At 30.4% G+C, this 22,778-nt stretch overlaps 1 protein-coding gene across 2 annotated transcripts; it reads left to right on the top strand.

Annotated features, from left to right (window-relative positions):
* The first annotated feature begins 9,074 nt into the window (after positions 1-9,074).
* On the top strand, positions 9,075-16,535 carry LOC137827675 (pumilio homolog 4). 2 transcript variants are annotated; one of them, XM_068633920.1, is made up of 12 exons: positions 9,075-9,269; positions 9,452-9,519; positions 9,848-10,532; positions 11,483-12,167; positions 12,283-12,868; positions 12,946-13,087; positions 13,195-13,302; positions 13,836-14,048; positions 14,152-14,262; positions 15,070-15,264; positions 15,617-15,791; positions 16,087-16,535. In XM_068633920.1, exons 3-12 carry the CDS (start codon positions 9,867-9,869, stop codon positions 16,110-16,112), a joined length of 2,907 nt encoding a protein of 968 aa, XP_068490021.1. In that variant the 5' UTR covers positions 9,075-9,269; positions 9,452-9,519; positions 9,848-9,866; the 3' UTR covers positions 16,113-16,535. The 2 variants fall into 2 exon arrangements, with proteins under 2 accessions (XP_068490021.1, XP_068490020.1); XM_068633919.1 differs by having other exon boundaries at positions 9,112-9,269; positions 11,483-12,188.
* Positions 16,536-22,778: the final 6,243 nt, after the last annotated feature.

The raw sequence follows: 22,778 nt of genomic DNA, 5'->3' as shown, positions 1-22,778 counted from the left end.
CCATAGCATGTATAACTCCATAAAACTCAGCAACCAAAGCAGTCTGAACTTCAAGAAACCCTGAAAAAGCACCAATAAATTCTCTCATACTCCCACGAAAAATACCTCCACAAGTAGCAAGACCAGGATACTCCCTAGCAGCCTCATCCGTGTTAATTTTAACCTAGCCTGATGAAGGAAATTCCCATCTAACAGGAAGAGGACGAAGAACTTTCCCACTACGAGTCTTAATACCAAAAAACTTAATCACGTTGAAATCCAACATATCATTCTTCATTGAAACTTTAGATGAATTTCCCACTAGACAAGTTAAATCTTTAATTACCGAAATAGCCTTAGAAACCTCAATCTTATCCTGAAATCTAGCATAATTCCTCATACGTCATATCATCTATATAGAAAAGATTGTCACAGCAAGCTTAATCAATTTAACCAAAGGACTACCATCACTCTTAATAAAAGAAAGAAGATCATCCTTATTAGAGAAATGAGAAGTAAGAAAAATCTGTCGAACCCAACTCCAAATATGTAATGCATTAGAACATTCAAAAAATAGATGTTGAATAGATTTTTCATGCTTTTCACAAATCGCACACATAGAACATATATGCAAACCCTTATTCTGAATATGCTGATCTGTAGGAAGTCCCCCATGAAAATTTTTCCAGAGTACTAGAGTTTTGGAAGGCGGAATAGATGAAGACCAAATGAACTTACCCCAACCACATGGAACTCCTGGTTCCAAGAAAAAAGATTAAAAACCTGCGGCATCTGCTGATAAGGGAATATTCCAATCATAACCTGACCAAAATTGAGAGACTGTATCCGGAATGCTAGCCCCATCAGATAACCCTGCAATATTTGCTAAAGAAGTAGTAGAACACCATTTATCATTCCAGAAATTAATAAAAGAACCTATACCAACAGTCCAAGAAGTATAATCAAGTATGATAGAATAAAATTGCTTAATTTCAGGCCAAAGAGAGGAGGATCTATAAACCATTCTAAACTTGTATTTTGATTTAAGAACTCTGGCTTTCTAGAGTAAAGACCAAGGTTTGTTGCTATAAGCAAAGTTTCAAGCAAGCTTAAGAAGATATGCATTATTTTCATGATGAAGATTAATAATATTCAAGCCTCCATCCTCAAGCGGTGAACAAATTTTCGTCAAATTAACGGTAGCGATACCTTTTTTCATAATATCACTAGTCCAAATAAAATTCCGGCACCATTGCTCAACTTGCTTAATAAGTGAAACAGGCCATTTATAAATATTAAAACTATAAGCTAGAAATCCAGTAATCACTGTATTGACCAGCTGGATCCGACCCATCATGCTAAGGGAGTTACCTTTCCAAGATGCTAGCTTTAATTTGACTTTATCAGCCAAAGGTTGAAGAAATCGGCACTTTGGAGCACCAACAAAGATAGGCACTCCTAAATAATTGAAAGGCAAACAACCATGGCTACAAGAAAGAATATTTTGAATTTTGGTGACAAATCTTGGAGAATTATCCATGGTGAAGAAACTACTTTTAGAGTTATTAATATATTGACCAGAAAAATCACCATATGTTTTAAGAAAAGTACTTAAATTTCGAAGAGACTTAATATCCCCCCTACAAAAAATAAAAATGTCACCAGCATACAAAATATGAGAGGGAGTGATATAACCTTTCGGAGTGGCCATATTTAAAATCTTCTTATCATTCACAAGCTTAGAGATACCTCTACTAAGAACTTCCTCTGCAAGACAGAAAAGTAAAGGAGACAATGGATCACCTTGTCTTACACCTCGACTGCAAGGAAAAAAACCCACCAAAATACCACTTATTCTGATAGAAAGCATAAATGAACAGAGAATTGTACTAATCCAACTGACAAACGAGGGGTGAAAACCAAAGCGTTTCAAAACTAATAATAAGAACTTCCAACTCAGAGTGTCAAAAGCTTTATGAATATCAACTTTGTAAGCCACATTACCTCCTCTAACCTTTTTAGAAAGCATGGTTCAGAAGCAATACCAATGCAATCCTGAATCTGTCTACCCTGCACAAACCCATATCCGCTAGTCACAAGAGCAAGCATATCCGCTAGTATCTTGGAAATAATTTTAAATTTGAAATTAGCAACAGCAATTGGCCTGTAATCTTTAATGGAATCAGCACCCGGAATCTTAGGAATAAGAGATACCACATTACTGTTCATTCCAGGGAGAACCCAATTTTTTTTAAAGAACTGTTGAACATCATTACAAACATCTGACCCAATAATTTCCCAGCAAGAATGATAGAAAACACCACCAAAACCATCAGGACCAGGAGCACTATTACCGTTAAGATTAAAAACAACATTCTTGATTTCAGAAAAATCAGGACATTTAATCAACATCATATTCTCCTCAGAGGAAACCATCGCAGGAATATAAGTACCAATAAAATCTTCCATATGATCAGTATCCAGAACATTAGAAATAGACTCAGCATAAAGATTTTTATAAAATTCCAAAATATGATCCTCAATGATTTTAGGTGTAACATCCTTAATTTTACCCATATATAATGTAATAAAAGTAAAACAAGCAATATCTAATTACAAATAACATATACTACTTTCTCATATGTGTATCTCAAAAGAAATATCCCTCTTCATAGGGATTTAATATATATACATAAAAAAGTTTTAACAACAAAACAAAACATTCCAATAAAACTATCTCATTCTCCAGCTGTTCACTAAGGAGCTCTATCACCTGAAATCTCATCTGCTCCCATGTAAAACACGATCATCACAGATAAAGAAACAAACACAAACAAATAACAGGTAAGCTATCTATATAAAAAGTTTTGATATAATTTAAATTTCAAATTAATAAGCATAATTCTTCAATTCTCATATGATTTCTCAAACCATCAAGTGTCTATTACATTCATAAAATTCATCTTTCATATGTCAGACTTTTACTGACTCACAACACATAGACACTTGACTCTACTTCCGGAAGACTTGTGTATTGAAATTAGCATCCAGAGACCTGCACCTGTCATACTACTGCCTTGAAACCCACACAGCCATGCACATAATTATCTCAATATCTCATCATCTTCATATGACAGGGTAAATCCATTTGTGCTCTGAACAGTTCTTTCAAACCTCAGAATCAGCCAATGGACCTCCTTCGACTCTCACCAACTGAATAACTTCATCTATTTGATTCCATTATATCAGTAGAGTCAGGATCGTCTCATTCACAGGACACTCACAAATCAATACACCCTAATAACAATCTCAACATGGTATTTCCTTTCCTGAAAATACTACGTCTTGATCACACTTTAACCTCATTACATACATCATTTAACATATCAATGCACCACTCAATCACTTCATATATATAAACTTTCTAAACAATCCAAATATATCTCAAACTTTACTTAAAACACATAATTAATTCCAAATATATGCTCTTTAAATCAATCATCATCTGAAATCACACAACACTTTCAATTCTCAATCACAAACAGTTTTCAACAAATTATTCCCATAACAGATTCAAAATCAACCATTCCAGTCAATATATTACTTTACAAACAATCCTGCAAGCAAAAACAATTAGAATTGGTGACCACGTCACCTCCACATCCAGAATCTTCTAACCTAGGGTTTTATTGAAAATAATAAGACTAGCTTCCCTTACCTGAAATTTAGTTGATGCTCACCAAGAGCTCCAAACCTACCCAAAAGCTTAAAGGTAATTAACCTGCACCACAGAGTCCTAATCAAAATCTAACTATATAACTAGGACCTTGAGTTAACAGAGATTAACCCTAAAGCTAAAAGAGTCACATGTAAAACTCATGTAGACAACCTATCAAGTTCAAAATTTGACTCAAAGAAAAGGGCCAAAAATGAACTTACTCTATTTAGGATTTTGATCGGGCAATCTTGTAGAGTTCATTGGCAGGAGTTCAATGGCAGACTCCGATCGTCAAACTGATAGCTGAGGATGTCAGAATCATAGAGAGAAGGAGAGGAAAGGAAAAGGGTACGAAAATAAACTTACTCTATCAGAGATTTTGATCGGGCAGTCTTGTAGTCTTTGCTGCCAGGAGTCTAATGGCGTACTCTGATCGTCGAACAGATGAACGAGGAGGTCAGAATCTTAGAGAGAAGGGAGAGAAATGAAAAGGGAAACTTTTAGAGAGATGGTGGTTATTTTAAAATGAAACCTGAATAACTGAATTTTCTATTTATATGTCATTTTCATTTTAATAATAAAATATTCAGGTATCATTTAAAATATATCACTTCTACTCTAAGGTTATTTTCTAGATCCTTACATTAGGATCCTCTGTAACCTCATTATCAATCCGTAGACAATGAATCCCACTAGAATTATTTCTCCTTTTGACCACAGCATGGAAAAAAGCGGTATTTCGATCTCCATCCTTGAACCATAACATATTAGCCCTTTCTTTCCAAAACAAATATTGACAGTGAAGAGCATGATCAAGCTCCTCCTTAGCAATATTTTCTTGACAGAGAAGCCCATCACTATCAGACAAACTAGCAGTCTCTAAGTTTTTTTGAATACCAATGAGGATACCCTGCTTATAAAGAACTGCATTGTGAACATTGTCAAAAGAAACTAATTATTTTTTGTCTTTAAAATTTATCTTTATTTAATGATTATTTTGTAATATTTATATATATATATATATATATATTTATGTATGTAAGAGTGGTATTAATAATTATATATTTATACATATTCTTCAGTATCTATATATCTATAAACATATTTTTCTAGGAGAATTATAACTTTGTTATAATTTTTTTTTTAAACGTTAGTCAAGTGACATAATAATAATAATGAATTAATATGAGTAGATGTTATCGAAATATCTCATAAGATCTCATATGACCCATAAGAAATATTAAAGTTAAATCATCAAAGAGTATAAAAAGCAATGATAAAGGTTACTATATTATTTTGGCCATTTACGCTCCATTGCAGGCCATAAATGTAAATTGTTCTATAGCGGAAAATTGTTCAATGGAAGTCATTTATACCTGTGTAACAGTATAAACATGTGTGTTTATTTTTATTCTTTTTGAGAAGAAAAGAAATGAAAAACATAAAGGAAGTGAGAATAAAAATTATAAAAATGAATTAGATGAAAAACAAAATATCATGTGTTTATAACTTGTTTTATTTTTATTTTAAAAGAATACATATAAATTGTTTTGTAGTGACTAGTCGAAATAAAATCAAACTCACCATATTAATAAAAATATGTAACACTATTTCATTTTTGTACAATTTCTTTTTTTCATTTAAATTCCTAGTGTTAAATCTACACATATATGTCACTTTATATATATATATATATATATATATATTTCAAATATACAATTATTAATTATTTAGAATTTTAATTATTATATTTATATTTGTCAAATAATATTTAAGGATATCATATTAAACCATCATAGTCATAAAAAAAATATATAACAAATTAAAAGAAATTGAGGATAGAGACATGAAATAGATAAACAAGTATAAAAAATGTTAAATATTTATTCCCTTACATTAGTAATTGCAGTTGATACAATAAAATATGATCAAATATTTGTTTTTCTCCTTTTTTTTTCTTTTTATATCTCATTCTTCTTCTTTTTCTTCTTCACTTCCTTTCTCTCTTTTTCTCTTTAACTTTACCTCTCATACTTAAAATTTCTTTCACTTAAACTAAAACTAATGTGTATTAGAGTTAAGTTTCTATTATGTTTTCTTGATTTCTTGAAATTTATTCATATCTTGCTTTGATTCAATTAGGTTCTAATTTGACAATTACTTACTTTATTCTATTACAAATTAGAACATAAATGAACAAAAGAGAACACAATTTCTCTTCTTTCTTGTTATTCAAATCAAAACACAATTTCTAAAATTTGGTTCCAATATAACTCGAAAAAGGCAAAAAAATCCTCTCAAAAGAAAAAATAACTTAAATGAAAGAAAAAGCCAAAAGAAGAGTAAGGCATTGCACTTTGTGGACCTAATAACAATTAGGCTAACACATTTAAACACTTCTATTAAAAAAAATAAGTTTAATTACTTATGTAGTCAACATTAAGGGTCAATAGTCAATCTGATATAATAATTTAAAAAAATTTATTTTTGTCCCAATACTTATTAAAAGATATGCAAGTTGATCTCTTATGTTAATTTCGTATGAACGACGTTAACTAATGATAATACGGTACACAAAGTGACATTGTTATGCACACATGTCTAGTTGAGAGTGTATTTTAACACACTTCTCTACCTTCCCTCCATTCTCCCCCATTAAAGTCTCATATTCACCCTCACTATCCAACTTCTTAAAAATCTCTCTTCCAATCTAAACATTAACCGACACCCTTATTGTGCTTGTTGCGATCTACACTTCATTGTCACCACCATCACACACCCTCTATTGACGGAATGATCCTCTATTAACGGAATGATTTGACTGAGAAGAAGACTCTATTGAAGCAATGGACACATGTTGCATGTGTTGTGCAATAATGTTATTCATCATGAATACTCTTTGGACCATGTTAATTAGAAGTTGAAAACTTGAGGATGAAGATTTTCCTTAGAAAAAAGTAATTTTAGAAATGAGGCGTCATACTTTTATAAATTTTTTATTGGTGGTGCAGTGAGAAACTATACCCCAATTTTCATAATTAAAAATTAATTAAAAAAATTATAACAAAATAAAATAATAGAAATAGATCAATTTTGACTTTTTTTTCTTCAAAACCGAACTATTCCATTCAGTTTGCAATTTAATATTTTGGACTTGATCCAAAGTAAATTGAACCGAAATTAATTATTAAATAATATTTTATTATAAAGAAATATGCAACAAAACCTTAAAACCAATCTAAACTACACTGCAGGGATTGATTTGGTTTTATATCATTTTTCTTTTACAAAATAATAAGATTTATGTTAAAAATATATTTTAGTTAAAACAATAATTAAGTTGTAGGTACAAACAGTGACTTATAAAAAAAAAACTATTTTGACGATTCTAAGTTTGAATTCTACCACTACATATAAAGATAATATAATTTATATCTAAATATTTTGCATCTTTTCAATAAATTTTATTTGTAAATTTTATTTTAAATCGAGATTTTACAATCATATTTTGAAAATTTTCATACATAAAAGTACCTATATTTATTTTCAAGTATTTATATGATTTTTTTATTCTGTGTTGATTAACCAAGGAGTGTAATACAATACAACACACGCACCTCTATTTTTTAAACAAAATATATACTACACTACTGTTTAAAATATATTAAAATTATAAAATCATAAAAGGATCCATCAAACAAAGAACGAGAGCTAAAAGATTATAATATTTTAAACTAACAATGATAAAGAATGTGTTGCTATATAATATTAAAAAATTCAAAGACTTTTTTTTTATGTAAACATGAATCTTATAAAAATCTTACAAATAAATAGTATTTTATTTAATGAGAATAGTTAATTCTCAATAAGATCACGTGGCATGAGGGAGGGACAGAAGGTGGTAAAAAAAAAAGCCACGTGCCAGCAAGTAGAATGTAGTTGCAGCACTGAAATATCCCTCTCGGAACAAAATAATTCAATTCCCATAATACCCTTTGAGTTATAAAAAAATCGTCAACATTGGTTAAAATTTTTTCGTCAACATTTAAAAAAACTGAAACAAATTATTGATAAATAATAACATGTAAAAAAAAATATCAGTATGTACATTAAAAAAGTAATCATGACAAATGATTTTTTTAAAAATAAATTAGTTTATATTCTAAAAAAATAGTATCTTTCACATTGACCAATAAAATTCTACTTAATATGGAATAAGAGTGGTTTACTACAATAACAAAAATAAAAAATAACTTTAATAATTTAAATAAAATATATATCATTATCGATAAAAAAAAATATTCAACATCAATTGAAAATTCTTCATCCAATACACTGTTTTGATTTTACTTAATTTAATGACTCACATCAAAATTGAATTGTGAAGAAGAATAACAAAAAGTATAAATTTAAAAATTTTTGGTATAATTTTAAAACTCTCTATTTTAATCCAATTATTCTCATAAAATTCTTGAATTTTAATTTAAAATTATTTAAAAAAACATAATTTATTATGAAGTATTTCTACTAATTTTCATTCCGATAAATTACTTTTATTAATTCATTCATATGGTTAAACACTTCCTTGTTAACCTTGTTATCTAAATTCATAATTGAAGTTGCAACCTTATTATTAAATATGTTTATTAAATCTTATTATCAAATACAAATTTATAAGTTCATGCTACACTTTATCTCTTCTTTGGTGTAACTAATACATAAAAAAATAAAAATTAGTTTTAAAATCAAAACCATTACTTTATTGTATGAAAAAAAAATAGAAACAATAATCATAGGAGCGTAATTTATCCAACGAAGAAAAACTATCAAACGGTAAAAATATTATTAAAAAATAAAAATAAGAATTATTTGAGAAGAGAAGAAAGGTAAAATGAAGAGAAATGACGAATCAAAATATTGAAGCGTGCCTGTAGATTTTAATTTGTTAAGATTTTAAATATTGGTTAATTAAATAAAGATAATAAAATAGTGTCATATTTTATTCATTTTAAACCCAACAACCATATGAAAGAGAATCTTAAATTCCCAGGTATTAGGATACAGAATAAAACACAACATTCTGAAATGACTTATCTAAAAATGGGTGTAACATGTTTTTGTTCTATAATTTGTAATAAAACTTTATAAGAAAGTTATAAAATGATTTAACTTTATATTATATTAAAGAAATGGTGATAAGTATTATTAGAATTTGAGTGAGACAATTATTACTGTAGGTGATAAAGGCATTCCTCTTAATAATTGTTAGGGTTTGATTAATGTTAGTGGTAAATTGTTTACCTCCAAAATTTGGAATACACTTCAAACCTTTGAAATTATAATCCCATTTATAATTCTAAGTTGGCAAAAATTTGATGATCACTACAATTATATATGTAATAACAGAAATCAAAGAAAAGGGCAATGTGATCAAATCGGCCCAAGGCCCACCGCATCATCATCTCTCTGAAAATAATTTATTTTTCTCAAAATTCCTGTTTTCGAGATTTGGAACAGAAAACAAAGCAATTTTATTTTCAGCTTCCTCATCCTCACAACTCCATTCAGAACGGTAACTCTTATTCCCCTTTCATTAATCTCTGCAACTCGTTTTTCCTTTCATAGAATATTCGTCGATTTCTCTGCCTGATTTTTGTCGAAATGTGCAAGATTTACGTGTTGGTTTGCACGGGAATTTTTGGAAGTGGTTGTCGTGTCTTTTTTTGATAATGGGTTTCTCGATTTTTGTTTCAGGGAGGATCGGATTCCGGGTTTTGTTTGGGTTGATGTGTGACGGTTGCCTTTGAGCTCTGGAGTCTTAGGTATGATTGTTTTTCCCCTGTAATTGAATTTTTTTTTTCATTGATTTGTGCATGTCATATTTATGCGTAAAAGGAAGAGAGAGAATGTAGTAGGGGTTGTTTGATGAAATTATGGGAGGAGGATTTTCCTTTTGGAGGATATAGTGAAAGAGAAGAAACCGTGATTGTTGTTTTATTTTTTGTATTTGGTTTTGTTTCCTCTGATCTCTTTGCATCAAGGAAGTGGGTTAAGGTGTGGATTTGTCTTTTTATTTATTTATTTTTCATTCTGTGTTGATTTTTCGGTTTGGTTCAACTTTGATGGAATATTTTTTTGTGGCATTTGTAGGTGACTTCTTGGTTGGAAAATGCAGATGACCAGTGGGAGTAAGCAAACATTGGATGACGGTTTGCATCCTCTGCCAAATGGGACTGTTGAAGACTCCTTGCAGAGTGAGCTGGAGAAGATACTGCAAGAGCAGCGTAATCAGCAGTATATCAATCGAGAGAGGGATTTCAATATTTGTAGGAGTGGAAGTGCGCCTCCAACAGTGGAGGGATCCTTGAGTGCTTTTGGGAGCCTTAGGAATTCTGATTTTGGATTGATCAATGATAGGAGGAGTAGTAACAGTGGACTTTTGACTGAAGATGAGATCCGATCACATCCTGCATACCTTTCGTATTACTACTCACATGAGAGTATAAATCCTAGGTTGCCTCCACCGTTGTTGTCGAAGGAAGATTGGCGTGTTGCACAAAGATTTCATGGTGGTGGGTCTTCTTCAATTGAGGGATTTGGGGACTGGAGGAAGAATGTGGCCACAAATGGCGATAGTTCATCTCTGTTTTCAATGCAGCCAGGATTTTCTGTGCAACAGGCAGAGAATGATTTGATGGAACTGAGGAAAACCAGTGGATGGAATGTCTCTAGGCAGCCTTCAAGTCAGATGCTTGACAGACATATGGATGGTTTGACAAGAATGTCAGGAGCTGGTCTTGGGGGGAGAAGAATGGGTTACACTGACATTCTTCAGGTAATTAATTCAGAAAAAGTTATTTAAAAAGCTGATCTTTTGAAATTTTGATTTTTAACTGAATCCAATTATTGTTGTTGTTGTTGCACGTGCAGTGATTTTTAATTCTAGATATAAAATAAAATTTTATGCGTGCTATTACCTGTGAGGTTTCATTTTTTGTCACAACATCATTTTGACACCGAATTAGATGGTAAAAATTGATTTCATTATTAGTTTTACGCAATTGTATTATCAATAGTATTTATTTAACTGTCCAACCGCACGTATCGGAATTTGCAGCATTGTCACTATTTTTTCTTTTGCATTTTATTTTCAAACATGGATAACTGTGTTGTTATTTTGCCAGGGCAAAATTGGCTTAACTGTTCTAATGTTTAGTTATTGCTAGTTGTTGGCATGTTTCACCAATGTAAATATAATCGTGGCAGTCACAAGAAAATTGCTTCTTTTTTTGGACACTAGAAATTTGATAGTAATGACTTACATACTTTGTATCTCAAAATGAGATTTTGTAAAGCCTTCTTAAATATTGGTCAACTTTTAGATAAAATGTTTGAAGTACTTAGTGGGGCATTTCTAATTTTGGTGTCTTCTGTGGTAGAGTGTCCATAAAAATCTATATTAATATTGTCCTGGGTTTTCCAGGTTAAGTACATATTTCCTCTTAACGCATCCTTCCTTATTCTTGAATCATTTGAATTTTGAAATTGTAAAGTGTACTTATTGATTTGGGGTTGAATAGTGTTGTTAAATACATCTATAGTGATCATAACTTTATCGTTATCCTTCAATCTCTATTTTTAACTACAGCCATCCAATAAAACAAAAAAAATGCTTTTCACATTAATAATATAAGCAGATAAACTGATAGAGCATGCGTTACTAATTTTTTATACTGAACTGTTGGCCCTCTGTTATTCTTTTAACTGAAGTTAGCGTTTTAACAGGAAGGACTTGAACAACCTGCCTCATTGTCTAGCACCATGTCACGTCCAGCAAGTCACAGTGCATTTGGTGATATTATGGGTTCAACTGGGATTGTTGATCGTGAATCCTTTGAGGGCCTGCGTTCATCAGCTTCTACGCCTGGTTTGGTTGGACTTCAGAACCATGGTGTAAATCTTTCTCCTAGTTTTGCATCCGCTGTGGGTACTTCTCTGTCAAGGGTGAAAACCCCAGAACCCCAGGTTATTGGGAGGCCTGTTGGCTCTGTACCTTCGCAGATGGGAAGTAAAGTTTTCAGTGACAAAAGTGGTATTGGCTTGGGCACCCAGCATGGCCACCCTTCCAATATGACTGATCTTACTGATGTGGTGTCATCTTTAGCTGGGTTGAATTTGTCAGGTTCTAGACATGCAGAGCAAGATAATCATGCTGATGTTCTTTTAGGCTCACAATCTAATGTTAATTTTCCCAGACGAAATGAGATTATGCCAAACCTTAACTCCTATAGTTCAAATGAGCAAATCAATCTACTGAAAAAAACTGCCTCTTCTGCTAATCTTAGAGCAAATATGCATTCTGCTGGAAATGCAACAAGTTTGCCATGTGCAGACTTCACTGCCCATGTTCCCACTGCACATCTTGTAAACTCGAATTTGAATTCAGTTTACAATAATAATCTTGAGACAGGTCTCTCTCCTAGAATCCTTTGTATGTGGATTTTTGTGAATTAAATCATTTAATTTATGTTCAGTGGAGTTTAGCTTGATTATATTGCTTTAACAATTCAGCTTTTGCATTCCAGCTATGAGGTTTCGTAGGGATGGACAAAGTTTAGATGCACAAGGAAACCAAGTTGGTCCTGAACTTCATTCCACAACTCTGGACCCACGCCTCATCCAATGCTTGCGGCAGAGTTCTGATTATTCGATGCAAGGGATGAGTAGTTCTGGTCATCCTATTCAAATGAGAAATTTCCCTGATCCTTCTTCACATGGAGATTTGGAGGGACTTAGGAAAGCATATCTTGAGACACTTCTTACTCAACAAAAGCAACAGTATGAACTTCCACTTCTGAGCAAAACTGGGCTTAATAATGGGTTCTATGGGAATCAGCCGTATGGTCTTGGCATGCCATATTCTGGAAAGCAGATTGCAAATTCCGCACTTCCTGCTCTTGGATCTGGAAATCCACTCTTTGAGAATGAGCGTATATCACGCATAAATTCTATGATGAGAAGCTCAATGGGAGGTTCTAGTGGCTCATGGCATGCTGATATTGGAAATAATATGGATTCAAGATTTGCTTCATCCTTACTAGATGAATTCAAGAACAAGAAGACTAGACCTTTTGAACTTTCAGATATCATTGACCACGTGGTTCAATTCAGGTATCAATCTTGCACCTCCAATATTTTTATTGGCATGGCTCTGGGACATTGAATTAATAATCTGTGTTGCAATGCAGCACCGATCAGTATGGTAGTCGCTTTATTCAGCAGAAATTAGAAACAGCATCAGCTGAAGAGAAGACCAAGATATTTCCTGAGATCATTCCTCATGCTCGGGCCTTGATGACTGATGTATTTGGCAATTATGTTATACAGAAAGTATAGTTAGCTTCTACAACTGAATATACTGAGTACTCTCTTAAATATGCTATTTTTTATTTGGTTATTGATTTAAGAATTTCATGCTTGACGTTGCATTGGTGCAGTTTTTTGAGCATGGTACTGAAAGTCAAAGAAAGGAATTAGCCAGCCAACTTTCAGGTCATGTTTTACCACTTAGTCTGCAAATGTATGGTTGCAGAGTGATTCAAAAGGTGCATTTCAAGCCTTGTATTTTCCCATTGTTTCCCTGTCTTGCACATTAACTTATGCCCCGAGTATTAGAATCCCATTTCCTCAATTTTAGCATAGCCTTTTCTCTTGCCAAACTTTAGTCCGCTGTTTATAGATACAGGTGACCTCTGTTTTTCATATCGGTACTTTTGGCATAGTTCTTCTTCAAACTGATGAATGTATGCTTCAATATCAAGTAAATAATGAAACACATGAGATACTCTTGTGCATTACTTTCTTATTTCCTCAGTACTGAAATTTTTCAGTTTGTTATTTATTTGATATTTTCCAGTGACATCTCTTTCAAACTTTTATCATCCTTAGGTCTATATTAGAAATAAAAAAATGTTAATTTAGTTCTTATTTGGTTTATGGTGATATGATAAATATTTATTGTTACAAGGTTCAAAGCTTTAAGGTATTGACCCCCCTCCCATTTATTTATTCTCTTGATTGCTTTTAGATAAGCTGAAATAAATGCACTATATCAAACTTCACTAACTCTATTTGACAGGCCTTGGAGGTGGTTGATGGGGATCAGCAGGGTCAAATGGTGTCTGAGCTCAATGGTGCAATAATGAAATGTGTACGCGATCAAAATGGAAACCATGTTATTCAGAAGTGTATAGAGTGTGTCCCTCAGGATAAAATCCAGTTTATTGTTTCATCCTTCTATGGCCAAGTTGTTGCACTTTCTACTCATCCCTATGGGTGCAGAGTTATTCAGGTCAGACTATTTCACATAGTGCATTTTCTATTGAGGCTGTGATGCACTTTTTTTCTTTTAGCATTTTATTTAACTATTAACAATTTACATGGGATTCAAACAGAGGGTTCTCGAACATTGTGATGATCTAAATACCCAACAAATTATAATGGATGAAATCATGCAATCTGTCAGCACGTTAGCACAGGATCAGTATGGAAATTATGTTATTCAGGTACGCACAAATTATATGAACTTTCCCTTATAGCATAGGATATGCACATATGCATTAGGGATGCACATTTTATGGTTTGACATTTTGGTGCTTAATACCTTCCCTTGTAATATATATGCATTATAGTTTTATAGGACATTGGTTGTGTCTCCCATATTAGACATCTTAGAAAAGTACGGTGTTCATGTTTCTATTTTGTCAAACAGCATTTTCTACTTCTGTCTTGGTCTAAGTGTTAGGTTTTTATGCATGTTGCTTAGCTTATTTGACCAGAAAATAGCATTTTAGATCTGATGCAAATTTTTTATACTGTTTGTACGGCTTACTTGTATGATATAACAATTTATGATGAAAAGGTCCACCTTGGGCATGTTCATTTTTTCCAAAACTAAATGAAAAACATTGTTGAGTAAACTAATAAACTACATTTATTGTTCTCATGTATTCTGTTACTTGCAATTGTTATTCCAGTTTTATATTGTCTGTATGAGTTATTATATGGAGGTTTCATTATCAAGTGATACAGAACTAATATTATGATTATGATCTCGCCCATTATTGATAATTGAATGTATTGAGTTTCATCTTATTGTTCTGATGTTTTAGCACCAATTTACATATCGAATATTAAGATGGCTTTTATTTGTTTGCACTTGTGGATGCATAAACCTTATTTTTCCTTTTTTTAAACAGAAATTTTGTTTGCTTATTATTTATGCCAATTTGATTATTGTTGCTGTATCATAATATCTATTTTATGTTTATTGTTATGTGTGATGCTTCTATACCATACTTTTTTTTTGGTAGCATATTGTGGAACATGGTAAACCGCATGAACGGACTGCTATTATCAACAAGCTTGCTGGGCAGATTGTTAAGATGAGCCAGCAGAAGTTTGCTTCTAATGTTATAGAGAAGTGTTTGGCTTTTGGTAGTCCTGAAGAACGTCAGATTTTGGTGAATGAAATGCTTGGTACTTCTGACGAGAATGAGCCCTTACAGGTATGGACCCTTTGACTCTTATATTCAAATTTCAGCTTTTCCAAGGCTGGAGAATATCTGTTACTCAAACGTTTTCATGTGATTTAATTTGGTATCAGCTGAGGGAGGTTAGTTTGTAACTTTTATTAGTGTGTGATTATTGTTCAAAAAACTGTTCATGCGTGCATGTTCACTTCCCTTTCCTAAATGTTTTGTTTGCACTGCTAAAAATGAAGCTTTTATGGAGAATGGAGTATTTAAGGATTCCATTTATTTCTGATAGAAGGTCAAGTCACGTATGAATTACATTGTTTTTTTGTATATTTATCAACCCTGAGGCGCATATTGAATAATGACATAACATAATTTGCAGGCTATGATGAAAGACCCTTTTGGAAATTATGTTGTGCAAAAGGTTCTTGAGACTTGTGATGATCGAAGTCTGGAGTTGATCCTTTCTCGCATCAAGGTTCACTTGAATGCCCTGAAGCGGTATACGTATGGCAAACATATAGTTTCCCGTGTGGAGAAGCTCATAACCACTGGAGGTAAGGAATGGAAAGACTTAGGATGTGTTTGATTTCAATGTTCAGAAACTATTTTTAGTTTTCAAAACTCTACTAAACACGGTTGCTCATACAACCGGTGGAAAGTGATTCAAGACGCAAAACAAAGTGTGCAATTGAAGGAAAGATTGAACAAGATGAAAACCGAAAGAGAATATTAGAAAACATTTCATAGCTGTTTCTAGTTTTTTTGGTTTTAAAAACACTTGTTTCTAGAAACAATTTTGATGAAGTGCCTTGATTTCTGATGAGCCCCTTTTTTCCATTTTTTTTGCAGAAAGGCGTATTGGATTGTTGGCTTAATGTACTAGATCCTGAGGCGTCCAGAGAAGGTGTTGGGGACAAACAGTCCTTCCACTGTCCCAACCTTTTTGTTTTGTACAGCTAACATGAATGTTTATATCACCAAGTTTCGCCTGCAAGCTTTACCATATAAAGCTTTGGAGATAAACACGGTCAGCTGAGCCATTAGAATAAATTATGTTTGTTATTTTGCTTGATTTCGTTACTATAACTTGACAGAAAAATCTCCGCAAGGAGAGTTTAACATAGGATGTCAAGAATAGACGGCAATGTGTATTTATTGTGTATGTATATGAGGTCCATTGTCTGTAAAGAAAATAATGGTAAAATGACTTATTGCAGTATCCAAGAGTCATTATTAGATCAGACTCTGAACTTCTATTTCATCTATGTAAATAATATGCTGCAAATTTCTTGGGTTCATCATCTTTGCTTTTGTTTATATTAGGATTCACTTTCTTCACAAAATCAACTTAAATCAATTACCCCAGAGATAAATCAATTACAGTTTGTTCACACTTGGAGTTATTTCATCATTCTGGTAAAAGGTTTAAATCAAAATTTTGATCCTTAAAAATGTTACGTGTAACTGCTTAAGTTAAAGTGTAATTAAATTAAAATGCAATTATATATTTATGTACGTAATTTTATATTTGACCTATAAAATTGTAAGTTGAAGTTGTGGTTCAGTACTAACCACAATTATAATTAGGTGGTTTTTTTAATATTCTTTTTGAAGATTTTTCACCATCTCTCGCTTATTGGAATGATTATTTTTTAAATATATTCTTTATATTTCAAAGTAAATAAGAGGTGGTGGAAGATATTTGTGGTGGACATAAAACGAGTGCCCTGTGATTATAATTATGTTGATTCAGGAATGAGTTTTTTGGAATATAAGACATGAAATATGCCATATTATAATTATGTTTTACACGATTCCACTTTTCATTGAAAAGTTTCCAAGTTGGAATTGGTTAAAATTTACACCATTCATCACCCAATTCATTTTAAAATATATGGCTAATACATGCTAGTACATGAGGACTTACTGTTTAAAACAATTTCATTTAACTTATTTGTTATAGGAGAGAGTATTTAAAATAGTATCGAAATGTTTTAAGTTTTGCTTATTATACTATGTAAGTGCAAGTCAATATAATATTTATTATAACTTATTTAAATACATACTTTGCTATAAAACTTCTAAAAGTTTCCTGCGATGAACTTCTATACATGCTTAATATTTTAAAAAACAAATGTGTGTGTGTGTATATATATATATATATATATATATATATATATATATGATTTTAATATATTATAATATAATTAATATAATAATTTTTCAATAAAATATTATTATTCATATTTATTTAAATATATTAAGTTGTTAGACCTAATTAACTTACTAAAAATGAAGCCTAGTTAAAACTAAACCTAAGTCATAAGTCCATATTACATAACATGATCTATAAGTCATTAAAATAATTTTGGAATATATTTTTTATTTATTTTTAGAATAGTAAATTCAAAATTCATATAAGATGTGTTTTGGAATGGGTATTCTAGAATGATTCTTTTACCATACCTTAGGGTATTTCTTCTTGCACCCTATCCAAATTCTTCTTGCACCCCATCAATTTTCATAAAGAATGTTTTATCATTATTTAGAATGAGTTATAGGCTATGTTTTCTGGAAGATTTTTCTCTAACATACTTTCCATAGTTTATAAAATGTATTCCAAAAAGTGTTTTTTAAAATAAAATTCTAAATTTTTTCATAATAATAATATGTTCCATAATATATTTTCTGAAATAATTTTTCTGGAATGTGTTCGATTTTTCAGAACAAAAACGAATTAGATGACACATTTGGTCATTCCACCTATTATTTAATAGATGCATTAATAACTTTGATGGGTCTGGAGTTATTTTACCCAGATTGAAAGCTTAAAACAGGTTAGAGATTTTCTTTAGAAGAAACATTCAATACTTTTTCTATGAATTTTTTATAAGAAAAACAGTAAAATATCATTTGGAAGATTTAGAAAATAATAAATAAATTGTATGTGTTCGTATGTGAAACTTTTAGAGAATAACTTTTTCTTATAAACAAATTGAAAATGTTTAAAATAGTTTTACTACTTAAAATTGTATAATTTAATGTATTATCTAAACATTAAAAATATGAAATTCTTAATTTGATTACAGTTGAAACATCACTCACTTAGTTGAAACTAGAATGTGATGATTAGGTTAAGGGTACATGTTGACTTGATATTAGTTTTTATGCTTAAATTAATTAGTTTTTTAATCAATATTATTAAAATTATTTTTTTATGTAAATTAATATTATTTCTTAATCACTATTAATTATAATTTTCATTGTTAACATTAACATGATTTTAAGCTTATGTTAAGTAAGTTTTTTTAGTTAACATTAACAATTTTTTCAACCTGGATCAAAATTATTTTTGATTTAGTTGATGTTATTTAGAATTTTTTTATTGACAATGAGAGATTATTTTATAATTAATACAAATAAAAAAAAACTTCATCAATAGAAGGTTTTTTATATTGTTGGAATTCGTATTTCATCAATCTAAGCCAAATATTTTTTTTCATCAACGTTTGTCAAAATTTGAGACTCTGAACTTTAAAACCTTTTCTCACTTCTTTCTTATTTTTCTCTCTCCCTTCTCTTTCTTTTCTCAATTTTTTTTCCATCATCCTTAATCTATTTCAAAATTTAATCATATCCTCCCATAGTTGAGAGTCATTGATCATTTATATTCGATCAAATTTTTAAATAGAGTAAGTTTTTGTTTACTACATAAATTATTTTTTCTTTTTTCTCCTAATGATTTTGTCATCAATTCCGGTAAGGTCCGTTGAGAAAAATGATACTCTCAACTTGATCAAGCTCATCCTAAAACACGGTGATGTTTGGATACCTTGCTCTAATTCTCTAGATTTTGGAGTGACTCCCCTGCTTGAATAGAAATTTTCTTGGGATAAGAATTTACAAGTAAAAGAAACTATTTATAGTTTTTTTTTATAGAATTTTAGGATTGATTATTTAAATAAGATGTTAATTAGTAATTGAATTATGCATGTTGGAGTGTAAAGTTTGTTAAACTAAGTTTTGATATGGGTTTGTTGAATATATGAGTTTGAATGATTTAAAATTGATTAAAATGATCGAAGGATGACATGTGAATTTGGATTGTTTAGAAGTTGTATTATTAGAATATTTATGAAAAGATATTTGAAAAATGCATTTGATTATGTTGTTGAGGTTGATTTTTCTTATATTTTTGCTTAAGCGAGCCAAATCTCACTCAAGCGAAAATAGTCATGCACTTAAGCTTGTTTTCACTCAAGTGAAAGCAATACTGAAAAATCAGTCACCTCGACCCAATGCTTAAGCTAAAATATTCTCACTTGAGCTAAAAAAACTTATTTTCTTCTTTTCTTTTCTTATTGCCTCTTTAATGATTTGAATTACGAATGAATGTTTTATTTATAAATTTAAAGTGAATATTAGTTTATAGATGTAACGTGAATATATTATTTTGTAAAATTTTCAAATTATATGTATTGTATAAGAATGATGAAATTTGTATGGAATTAAGGTCATACATTTGGTATAATGTATGAATTGTTGTTTAATTTTTGTATTAAATATTGACACATATGTTTTAACAGAGTAAGTCATGTAAGCTAATATATTAAGTGGTGAGAAGTTGATGAGGGAGTTCACACACATTGAGACCGCCTATAGACACACGATATTGGATGTTTGAACTTATCCTGATCCTATCTTGTAGATTTGCTTGTAAATCTAAGTATTGGATATTGGATTAGATGTTAGTATCTGGTAGAGCCTACTTGATACGAGTCTTTCGAAAGACGTCAATTGATATTTTGTTTGCTGAATATCTTTGATTTATAGATCCATGTGTGATCTATATATGATTGTTGTATATTGATATTGGAATGAAATTTTATTATTGTGGTTGGTACATGGATTTTGTATGTATGTTTGATTAAAAAAGACAACTAGATTGTTTATGAATTATTAATCTAATTGTTTCTTTATATGAATATATATATATATATATATATATATATATATATATATATTTGTATGTTAGAAATTTATTTCAATATCCTTGCATGTGTTTGTTTGTATTATGAACTGCGATAATTATACTATTGATGAACATATGTTATTCACACTCAATAACCTTAATCATAAGATTATTGGACTATAATAATAAATAACTCAATTGTTTTAATTTATATTCTTCTATTTAGGTCTATTTGGGCCTTTATTATTATTTCTGTTAATTGGTATTCTTTTAACCTAAGTTGCTTCTTTTGGATTAAAATAGGAAACCAAATCTGAAATAAAGAATTAGATAATTAAATTTGCAAATATCTTAGAAAAGGAATTAAATGTAAATTTCTGTCAGGATATTCTCCAAAAATCCTGCAATTAAAACTCCTCTACAAAATCCTTCAAAAATAGAGAAAATATATTTTGAAGATATTATTCAAGAAATTCTTCTGCAAAATCTCTCACAACAATGTTGGAATCAATTACAATCAATGCACAAATATCGAAAGAAATCTGGAAACAATATTTTTAGAATAAAATATGAGACTATTTGGGAATGAAGATATATATTTAATAATTTGAAACAGGAAAAGAAACATCTATAATTGTAAAACAATATCATAAGGGAAATTTTTAATTTGACTTTGTGCAAGGGAAATAAGATTATAAAAGAGACTTTAGAGGAAGGAAGAAGCGACTTTTTTTATCGCGTTTTAGGGGAGCTTCATAGGGTTTTCTTAGTTTCTTTTCTTCTTTGTAATTCGTCTGTTTTGTCTCTGCATGGAAGACTAAAACCTTTTTGGTTGATTCCTTTGTAATTTTCCATTGAGTTTTGAGGTTTTGGTCCATAGAATTTTCGTTTTCTAATTCTCTATAGCAGTTGTTTTAATATTCTAATCTACTGAAAAACTGATTTTTGTGAGAAGTTGACTTGAACGCACGATTGAGAGTCTTACTTATCTTTAAACTTTTGTTTCTTAGTTAGTTCACATTGTTCTAATTAATTTCCTGGGTGCATGATTCAAGAGAGAGGAGATAAGCATTCCCATGAAGTATACACATGGAACAAAATGGGTACTGATTAAATCAGTAGACGCATGCTTTACTGGTGAGTTTCAGCTGAATCAGATTTACACATGTTTAATATGGTTTAACTCTGTCAGATGATTGAGAAAAGATTAATCTTTAGAGAACCTGTGACGAATTCAATGGTGGAAAAACATGGGGATCATTCGCTTTTTATTTGTTATTTTAATTTCTTTTATAGTTTATGCACAACTATTTCAACCCCCTTTTATGTTTATTGTTACTGCTAATTTTTCTTGCTTGCAGAGATAGATTCTGAACACTGATTTACTGATTTCACTATTGGATTTGTTGGCAGGCGAATTGAGGTCATCTGACCACAATTATACTATCATATATCTAGCCTTAGACATGTCTATGCTGAAATTATTTTAATTTGATAGTAAAACGACAACTCTCAACTATGTACATAAGCATATATATATATATATATATATATACACATATACATATATACACATATACATATATACACATATACATATATACACATATACATATATACACATATACATATATACACATATACATATATACACATATACATATATACACATATACATATATACACATATACATATATATATATATATACATATACATATACATACATATATACATATATATACATATACATATATATATATGTGTGCGCGCGCGAAAGAGACATATATAATGTGAATGATTAAGTTATAAAGTTTTGTATAGACCTTTTAATGGGTTTATAGCATAATGGGTAGTAAATTTTGAAAGTGTTATATTTATGGTATTAGAGTGGTCCGTCCTTATGATGACCTGAGGGTAGTGAGTTTGTTGTGTTTATTCTGCGTGTAAATGTTTCTTGAAGTCTAGTTTCAAAACTTAGTTATGTTGTGTCTAGTTGGATGTTTGAAAATGGTTTTTGAAATCTTGTTTGTATTTGAGTTGAAATTATTGTTATGAATGAAAGTAATAGTATTAAGAAAGAAAGAAAGAATCTTGATAAAGTATCTTGATAAAAGATAATTTTTTTATCTTAATTATGAAAGTTAGATTACATTTTAAAGATATATTTTAAATGATTATTTTATATTGTGTGTAATTTGATGTTAAACATATGTTTGATTCTAGTGTAATACGTTTTATTGTATTAAGTGTTTTTTTATAGATTTGAAAGTTATTTTTTAGATTAATAACTTTACACCAACATTTTTGTTTAGTGTAACATTTTTATATAGTATAGGTGTTTTGTTGTTGTTGATGGACACACGTTCTAAGTGAATTTGAGATGTTTATCTTTGAATGATTTAGGTATAATCTTTTGAATGAATTGACTCTATGTCAATTACATTCGTTTTAGTTTTGATGAACAAATATCTTCAAATTAGAAGAATATGGTGTGAATAGTTGCACAACAAGTTTTGAGTGAGTTACAAGTTGAGGCAAGTTGTTTCATAATTTGATTTCAGATAGAG

Source organism: Phaseolus vulgaris, chromosome 7, assembly GCF_000499845.2.
Source record: "Phaseolus vulgaris cultivar G19833 chromosome 7, P. vulgaris v2.0, whole genome shotgun sequence".
NCBI classification, from domain to species: Eukaryota; Viridiplantae; Streptophyta; class Magnoliopsida; order Fabales; family Fabaceae; genus Phaseolus; species Phaseolus vulgaris.
The sequence above is the reverse complement of the archived record's forward strand: the minus strand, read 5'-3'. Positions and strand labels throughout refer to the sequence as shown.

Coding starts and splice junctions, on each gene's coding strand:
- LOC137827675 (XM_068633919.1), top strand. CDS start 9,867: ATGCAGATGACCAGTGGGAGTAAGCAAACATTGGATGACGGTTTGCAT. Junction 12,869..12,945: donor GACCACGTGGTTCAATTCAG/GTATCAATCTTG, acceptor GTTGCAATGCAG/CACCGATCAGTATGGTAGTC. Junction 13,088..13,194: donor GCAATTATGTTATACAGAAA/GTATAGTTAGCT, acceptor GCATTGGTGCAG/TTTTTTGAGCATGGTACTGA.